Consider the following 9267-nt stretch of genomic DNA (forward strand, 5'->3'; position numbering starts at 1 on the left):
AATCAACTGTTCAAACAACTGAAAGCATACTGTGGAGTGGCGGGGTCGAGAACAACTCCCTACCATCCTCAGGGGAACGGACAAGTTGAGAGGTTTAACCGCACACTGCTCCAGATGTTAAGGACCCTAACAGAGAGACAAAAGGCCAGCTGGAAAGACTCATTAAACAAACTGATTTATGCATATAACTGCACTCGAAGCGAAGTAACTGGTTTCTCACCCTTTTACCTGTTGTATGGACGCTCCCCACGATTGCCAGTCGACATGTTGTTCAGTTTGACTTCAGAGCAGGGAGACAGTAACTATCATAACTACATGGAAAAGTGGAAGCAGGGCATGGAAGAAGCACATAAGATCTCAAGAGAAAATGCTCAGGAGGCTGCATTGAAAAGCAAGCGTCATTATGACAGTAAAGTGAAAAGTACAGTTCTACAGCCAGGTGATCGTGTTTTAATCAGAAACTTGACACCTCGTGGCGGCCCAGGAAAACTGAGAAACCACTGGGAGGATATTATCCACACAGTTGTGCGCCAAGTCAGTAAAGATATCCCAGTTTACGAACTCAGACCTGAAAAGGAAAAAAACGATCAAGAATCTTACATCGCAACCTCCTCCTGCCATGTGACCACCTACCTGTAGAGATTCCAGTGCAGACACAGTCAAAGAAAGATAGTGAAAGAAAAAATGAGGAAACGGAACAACCAGAAGAAGAGGATGATGATGAGTATTATCCAGTGATAGTTCAGCAGCCACCTGAGCCCCGCCCACCTGAAACAGAAAATCCTGTGTGTACTGATACAACCCTAGATCGAGACCAAGTGGAGTACTTTCCAGAGAGGGAGGACAGTTTTACTGAGGACCAATCTGTAGAAAACATCGTCAACTCACCTGCTCCAAGTAACTTCAGTGAGGGAGAATTTCAGCGACCTCAACGACCACATAGGAGACCAAAGGTTTTTACATATGATAGGCTGGGCTCACCAACATGTTACAGTATGAGCGCACAACCACATCATACAAACTTTGAAATGCTATGGACACCCACAGTGTACGCATACCCCTTTTTCCATTCCGATAGACACAGAGTTTAGAGGTTTACAAAAATATAGACTTCTTGGAACTGAAGAAATGCACTTAGCAAAGAATGGACTGTTAAACGCAGCGCTTACATCCCAAATGGACTGTTGAACATGAGCTTATACATACATGTAGCGCAGAATAAACTGTTAAACACAGCATTCACATTCCAATAGACTGTTGAACATGTTGAACATGTTGAACATAGACTGAGATTACAACTCAAATGCACCTATAGAGGGGACTGAAAAAAAGAGAAGGTTTGAAAAAAAAAGGGATTTGAAATGGACATTGAAGTACAATGTGTATCTTTCCATGTGAAAAGGAATGTATGAAAAGAGTTCCAGCTTGTAACTATAAGGCAAATGTTGGATAAGTGGATGAAATGTTATAAGGTTGAAAAAAAAGATTTGAAATGGACATTGAAGTCATTGTATTTTTCCATGTAAAAGGAATGTATGAAAAGAGTTCAGCTTGTAACTATAAGGCAAATGTTGGTAAGTGGATGAAATGTTATAAGGTTGGAATTTTCTAAGAGCATAAATTGGGTACTAAGAGTAAATTGGAATGTTGGGGACAACATCTATTTTGAAGGGGAGTATGTAATGGGTAGATATCATATTATTCATCATAGACATTAATACTGAGAGTTGGTGCAGTTATAGTTCTGTTCAATATATTATTCATCATAGACATTAATACTGAGAGTTGGTGCAGTTATAGTTCTGTTCAATATATATATATATATATAGAGTAGGGCTGGGCGATATATCGCATGCGATTCTCACGCGCATTTCGTCAGTAAAGCCGGTTCCCTGATTACCTCTAAATCGCCATCACCTGCTTTAAAATGGAGCGCCTTTTAATAGACAAAGCCGTAGTTCACTGATAAGCCACGCAAAATCGGGTTCATTATCGAAGTCGATTCATCTTCGATACTGAACGCGATTTTGCATGGCTTGTCCGTGAACTACGGCTTTGTCTATTAAAAGGCGCTCCATTTGAAAGCAGGTGATGGCGATTTAGCGGTAATCAGGGAACCGGCTTTACTGACGAAATGCGCGTGAGAATCGCATGCGATATATCGCCCAGCCCTAATATAGAGTGGTTTTGGTTTGACATTGTTGATTGTTTTCAAGTAATTTTAGTTAGGCATTATTATTTTTTTTATTGTTTTATTTTGTAATTTTCTAATAGAGCTGTTGGTCTGAAATCGATTAGTTGTTATGGTGGGGTTTGGAGTAGATCCGTCTATCTGAGATCGGTTGCTCGTGTCGAGCTCTCTCTCGCGGTATCGCGAGAGCTCCTCCGTGCAGGCGCGCTATCGGGTGGTATCGCGGGAACTGGCTCATACGAGTAAACGTCATCACAGGGAAAACATCACTCATTACGTGTCGTGATCTTTCTCCGTCTATTTTCAGGTAACGGATTACTAAAGTTAATATAAATCAGTTAGAAAATGAGTTTAAATGTTGATGACGTGTATGTTTTATCTGAAAGTGTAAAAGTTTCATGTTGAGTGTGTTAGTGTGTGATTATGCCCGGAGCACATGTTGGGCCTGACGCATGGTTGCGTAATGTTAACATAAATTCGCCATGTGGAAAAGCTTAAAGGCTTTTATATAGTATGTATCACGTTTCCTACTGTTTATTGTTGTAACGGTTTATGAGTTATATACGCATATTCATGTAAAGAATGAGACGTGTTGAGGACTATGTGTATGTATATGTATATATATATATATATATATATATATATATATATATATATATATATATATTATGTGTGTGTGTATATGATTGTGATCAACTTGTCTGTTAATATGAGTCGTGTGTTTAATATGAAAAATACGAGTAAACGTCATCACAGGGAAAACATCACTCATTACGTGTCGTGATCTTTCTCCGTCTATTTTCAGGCGTAACACGTACCCTCACTTTTTCTTGCGTACCAGCACTTCTCACATGTTGCCGGTACTCTGAGCACCCAGACCGAATCACCATAGGCACGTTCAAAAGCATGCTCCAAAAGTATTAAGATTTACACAAGCTGTTCCTATGCAGTGCTGATGATGAAATCTGCGACCCATTTTAATTCTATTGAGAATGTAGTAAAACACCACAGAGAAAGTCAAACATGATCTAAAACAGCCACTAAAATGACTGATGAAAAGAGGGGTAAACGTCATCCTGCAAGCTTTTTAAACTCATGATGACCACATTTACTGGAATTTATCACATTCTATTGTATTTATTGTGGCAAATTTTGACTAGTTGTATAATTTATAATAGATAATCAGTTAAGGGAATAGATTTTTCACTAAACATTTATATTACAACTGTGGCATGTTGTAGCTAAAGTTTCTAACTGTGTTGCTATTTTTCATAACAAATACTATAGATAAAAAAAGAAAGAAAAAATGGTAATGATGAGTCATCAATGGTCTTACCTGTAATTATATCCTTATTGTAACAAATGCTATGGTTAAACAGTTACAAGAACTATGTTACTTTTAAGGCGGAGTACAAGAAAGAGCTTTAAAATATGGACCTAATTGAATTATTGTCTAAACCTGGGGTCTTCAACCCTGCTCCTGGGGACCCACTGTCCTGCAGAGTTTAGCTCCAACCCTAATCAAACACACCTGAACCAGCTAATCAAGCTCTTCTGGATTGCTTGAAAATCACAGGCAGATGTGCTGAAGCAGGTTGGAAATAAATTTTGCAGGACAGGGTTGAAGACCTCTGGTCTAAACAACTGTTTTTCCCCATGTGTAAATTGTTTTCTGCTAATCATGACAGATGTTAAAAACCTGGCAATTAACAAGCTCAGTATAAGAAAATAGGCTTGTTTGAGATGCGCCTAGCCTCGCCTGAAGTTCAGCCGAGAGTAGGCGGCTGCAGTTAGAGGAGGAGTGAAAAAAGTGCAGGCAAGACGAACAGTTCTCTGTTCTCGTAGTGGATCAGAACCTACGAGATCAAAGGCGGATATCGCGGGATTCACATTCGTGCGCTGTGTTGCTGATAAACTGGATGTAATTTAAGTTCTGTTGCTTTTATATGAAAATAAACATAATGAACAATACACCCAAAGTAGCCTACTTGTTATTTATTTCCATTCGAAACGTGTGTATCAATCATTTTTACTTTAATTATAGACATGTTTTTTATACTTTTTATAAATGACAACGTTCGCATAACCCATAGAGAGATCACTGTGTCAGAGAGTTTGGGAATATTCACACATTATTTTTACACATAAAAACATGATATTAGAGTTTTAAAATCAAACATTTTAAATCAGATCAATACATCACGGTTGTTTAAACCAATAAGCATAAAGCTGTGTCGTCAGCAAGTCGTTTCCCATCGTGCTTTTGGTCAGCGCAGTCGGTGGAGAGCAACTGCGCTCGACTGCAGAATCCGACACGTCCGCCTCGCACTCGCGAGAGGTTTTTGACACACGTCGGCATGACATCAGAGCAAGGCGGCCCACCCTCGGACACATTTCTAACCAGCATGCATCTCGCGGTGATCACTGGTGATCAGTTCTGCGCAGAATTTGCTCATCTCAAACAAGCCTAATTTTAAGTATACCAATCCCACATAACCCCGCCTCCCCAATAAAGCCCCACCCCCTTTGGTGAGTACCAGCACTTTATTTTTTTACACTTCAAGCACTGAGTGTGTGAATGTATTAACTTGTAGGGTTTTAGCTCATTACACTGCTGAATATTAATAACAATTTCATAAAATCAAATACTATAAGCATATATTATATAGAAATAATATACCTGAGATCAGGCTGTGTGTCTTCACTCTTTAACTTTAGTGGCGGATCCATAGAGCAGTCACTCTTCATAGACACACAGCTGGACTCTGGGTTTGAGCTCTTTTGCTGGACTGAACTGTAACAGAGAACACATTCAGTTTAATCCTTTAGATTACTGTGTTTGTGTTACAGCTAGCCCCGCATTCACTCACACCTCTATACCTGACATCAGGCCATGTGTCTCCATTCTTAAACTTTAGTGGTGGATCCATAGAGTAGTTACTCTTCATAGACACACAGCTGGACTCTGGGTTTGAGCTCTTCTGCTGGACTGAACTGTAACAGAGAACACATTCAGTTTAATCCTTTAGATTATTGTGTTCATTCTTTATGATAGGAACCATACTGATTTAAAAACATTCATCTTTCAACAAAAAGCACTTTGGGGCAACTTTATGATCTTTATATTTAATATGTTGGTACTAAAATGAACAAAAAAAATAAGCTACACATTTTTTTTCTGTAAACTGTTTCTGTGATTTGACAACTGTGATTTTTTTTCTGTGATGTAATCCAATATTTCACATGTTTGTTGAAAGTACCTGCATCCTGGAGAAAAATCTCCATCTCTGGATCCTTGTGAATCAGTAATGATGAAGCTGCAGGAGAATCTGATGAGTTTGATCTCCTCCACTGACTCTGAATCAATAATTACTCCAAGTCAGTGTTATCGATATAGAGAAGGTAAAAAAATAAAAAAATAAAAAAAAACACTGAAAGGAGGTGATTACAAGAAGTTGTTACAAAGAGAATGCTTTTGGATTTATTCATTAAATACTTTGTCACCATCAGGGTTGAATAAGAATTTTGATATTAAGCCTTTTTTATACAGATTTATTTATTCATCTGCTGTTTTTAACAATTAGGATCCTGTTATATTTTTGATATGACTTTATGATGCAAATGCTTACTCTCGACTATGTCTATTTACCCTTATGTGGTTCATGTGTATCAATATTGACTATTATTGTCATTCATTGTTTATTTATGATTTTGTTTGTTTGTTTGTTTGTTTTGTATATCATTATTAGAACTTTTTCATTTGTTTTGTTTTGCTTTTTGTCACATGATTTAAATTATTTGTCACCTGTTTCTTGAGTCAGTTTGATTAAGGTGATCACCTGTCGTCTATAAACAGTTGATTGTATTCCACATGGGTATTCTATATTTATATTTATATAGATCAATGATTTTGCCATTATGATGTGATCTAGTGACATTTAGCTACCAGATTTAGCTACTTTCAATTGAAAGAAGTTTGCAACACTGCTGATGAAGACCTGTTGGGTGAAACATTGCATTGAATAATAAATCTGTTGGAGCAGTTATTTTCAGTGTGAAGACTTCACACTTCTTTTCATTATTGTTATTTTGTTGTCCTGCACCTAAGCCCACTTAGGGTGTTTGGGATGTGCACACCTATTTTATATTTTTGAAACATAGTAGAAACATAATTCTGTTATTAAAAAGTTGATACACAAATTGCCTTGTAATTTAAATGTTTAGACAACTTGATTATTAAATCAATTTGATGAATTAATTAATTACTAAATAAACTTTATTTTCATTTTTGGCTTCGGTTTTTGGCCGTGTACATACTGAATAATTTATTCTGAATATCAACCTGACAAATTACATAAAATAAATAAAAGAGTATAGCTTAATTTAACAAAATAATTTAGTGGGTTAGACAAAGAAGAATAGATATTGAAATTAATGCAGTTTTTTCCTGTGTATGTTTTGGTGTGTCACTGTAGGATTTTTACGGTCCTCTTCTGGCCACCTCATTAAAAATTTCTTGGAGGTTCCATGGTTTTCGACTTTCTTTTCAAAGGTACTTTAAATAAATGAATCCACTGTTTCTGTGAACATTACATCAGAAACCACTTCAGAGGATTTTATACCACCTTTAGTGCTACTATTGTGCATTTCACTTTCTACCAATATGACCAAATCTTCCACTGGTTTTTCACATCCAGAAGGTCTAGAGTCTACAGTATCAGATACACTCTTATCATAGGTGTAATTTGCATGTCTCCACCATTTTTTGCCAGGGTCGATATTGTCCCTACCACTTGTTGAAACATCTTGTGGCACGAATGTATCTAATACAAAAGAAACATATCTAGCAATTCATTTGTTTGTGTTAAATAATACGTGATCTGGCGTTGGGATGTTGTTTTTAAAATCATGTTGAATTCTCATTGCCAGTGGCGCAACAGTGTTCTCTTGGCGCTCGTGCACACTCGTCTTCACACGGACAAACGTTTCAATTATCGCTAACACTTTGGTTTTAATGGGAAAAAATAAAGTAAATGATACAAGGGCGGATTAGAACTCAGAACCTCTGGCACGCTGAACAAAAGTTCTACCACTAGTCCATTAGGACAGTCTAATACTGAAAGCAAATCCATGTATTTATTGTCTAATGTAAATACTCTCGATATTAACAATATATTGTAGGCTATTATAGTAGATGTAAGGATGAAACTATCATATTAAACATGAGGTCTACCGTCTATGTCAACACATTTTGTGCTTTTATTATTGTAATAATACAATTACAATACCACCACACACCACCAGACACATAACAAAGTTACAAGACACAAAACAAAGTCACGCCACTGAATCCTATCAACAACCACCTCCAACGCTGGCTCTCCTTCAACAACCTTTGAAACATTCAGATGAGCCATGTTTCCTCCACTGCTTCTGAAGATGTCTGTGGTCTAATTGCATTGTAAAAAGTGCTATATACATAAAGGTGACTTGACTTGACTTCATCACTCTCAGCATTTTCGTCTTTATCTGAGCATGTACTCTATCACATCCAAAGCATCTAAATTTTATCAGTAGTTGCATAAATCATGTAATCAATATCATCCATTCGAAAGTGAAATGACACATCAAGCTCAGCGTTATCCTTAGTACCATTTATGCATAAAAAGGAATCCTAAAGGAAACTACACATGAATCCGATTTTCCATAGCAAGACAGCATATTTACTAAGAAATCATCCTTTATGAAAGGTGGCACTTATGACAAAGTCTCTCTCTTAGCTTTAAAAAGCATCATATTTCTCTAAACCACACTCTACCAATTCCACAGTGATCAAAAATATTACTATAGCATTATTCATTCTAGAAGCCAACAAAACAGAATCAAAACTCACCACTTCACCTGCCACTAAACAGCACTCTTCCAAAGACTATAGGCCTTGATACAGAGATTACATTGAAATGGACTTTGACTCTTCTATACCACAGACTACAGATAAACAAATTATATTGAAAGGGACTTTGAGACTCTTACCAGTTTCACACCATGACACCACATGAGTGACTCAAATTCCTCAAAATGAGACAATAATCCCTTACTTAAAATTAGATTATCTAATTTTATTAAATTAAAAAAGTAAAATAGAATAGTCTGAAAACACTCCCACACACTCTCAACGTGCCCCACCACACTTGTGTATGCGCACAGACAGAGAGAGGGAACAGGTCCAAGTATACCTGGCTGCACCCTGCAGAACTGGGCGGGGCTGCACGTGTCGCTCCGCCGCATACCTACTCTGCAATTTTAAATCCCAGGGCCATTTAACTCTATAACAATGCTTTGTTATTAGGCTTTCATTCTGTTAGTAAGGCTTCAAAATGAAAATATTTACTTTTTTTTTTTTACCAGATGGTGGCATTTTTTGGCCTATGAATCAAATATTCACTTTTTTCCAGTTTTCTACTTTTGCTGTATTATAGAGTCAATTGGCTAAATTATGCAATTATAATAGTGTGGGTGTGTGGTATGGATGCAGAGTGGGTTTTGTGTGTGTTTATTAAAAAAAAATGTGTGTGTTTGTAGCAAATTGCTTTAGATCTCAAACATGATTGATGTCTTACTCTAAACCCTGATTTTAGATGCTTCACAACAGAAAGTGCTGGAGAATCCTGCATATCCTAATTGGTATCATGTAAAATAGATTGTAGTGTATCTGTGTTTGTGTGATTGCAACAAAACGGTAAGGCAGTTCAGCAGCTGCCCTGCTGTTACAGTGACACCAAAGTGCTTACTGACCCGTATATGATTACTAGGGCTGTCGATTTAACACATTAATTAGATTAATTAGTTACTGTAAAAAATAACGCGTTAAAATATTTAACGCAATTAACATGCTTGCCCCACCCCACAACTATGTTCATCTGACTTTTCATACAGTTGACTGATGACAAATATGGGCAACAACTCACTGCGCGATTGTTATGAAGGGAGACTCAGGCAGGGGATCCAAATGCAGCGTTTTATTAAAGGTAAGCGTGGTCGTACAAGCAGGGTCAAACAGGAGCAAACAGGTACAG

General features: G+C 37.3%; 1 protein-coding gene across 1 annotated transcript in view; it reads right to left on the reverse strand.

Moving 5' to 3' along the window:
* LOC125248296 overlaps nt 1-8125 on the reverse strand; it is a 41159-nt gene extending 33034 nt beyond the window's left edge. Inside the window, exons 1-4 of the mRNA XM_048160015.1 lie at nt 8085-8125; nt 5452-5548; nt 5072-5185; nt 4872-4985 (exon numbers count right to left, since the gene is read on the reverse strand). Of these exons, the coding sequence (XP_048015972.1) occupies nt 4872-4985; nt 5072-5139 (182 nt within the window). The 5' untranslated portion in view covers nt 5140-5185; nt 5452-5548; nt 8085-8125. The remainder of the gene's footprint in view (nt 1-4871; nt 4986-5071; nt 5186-5451; nt 5549-8084) is intronic.
* Between the last annotated feature and the right edge of the window lie 1142 nt (nt 8126-9267).

The sequence above is a fragment of the Megalobrama amblycephala genome, linkage group LG16, assembly GCF_018812025.1.
Source record: "Megalobrama amblycephala isolate DHTTF-2021 linkage group LG16, ASM1881202v1, whole genome shotgun sequence".
NCBI lineage: Eukaryota > Metazoa > Chordata > Actinopteri > Cypriniformes > Xenocyprididae > Megalobrama > Megalobrama amblycephala.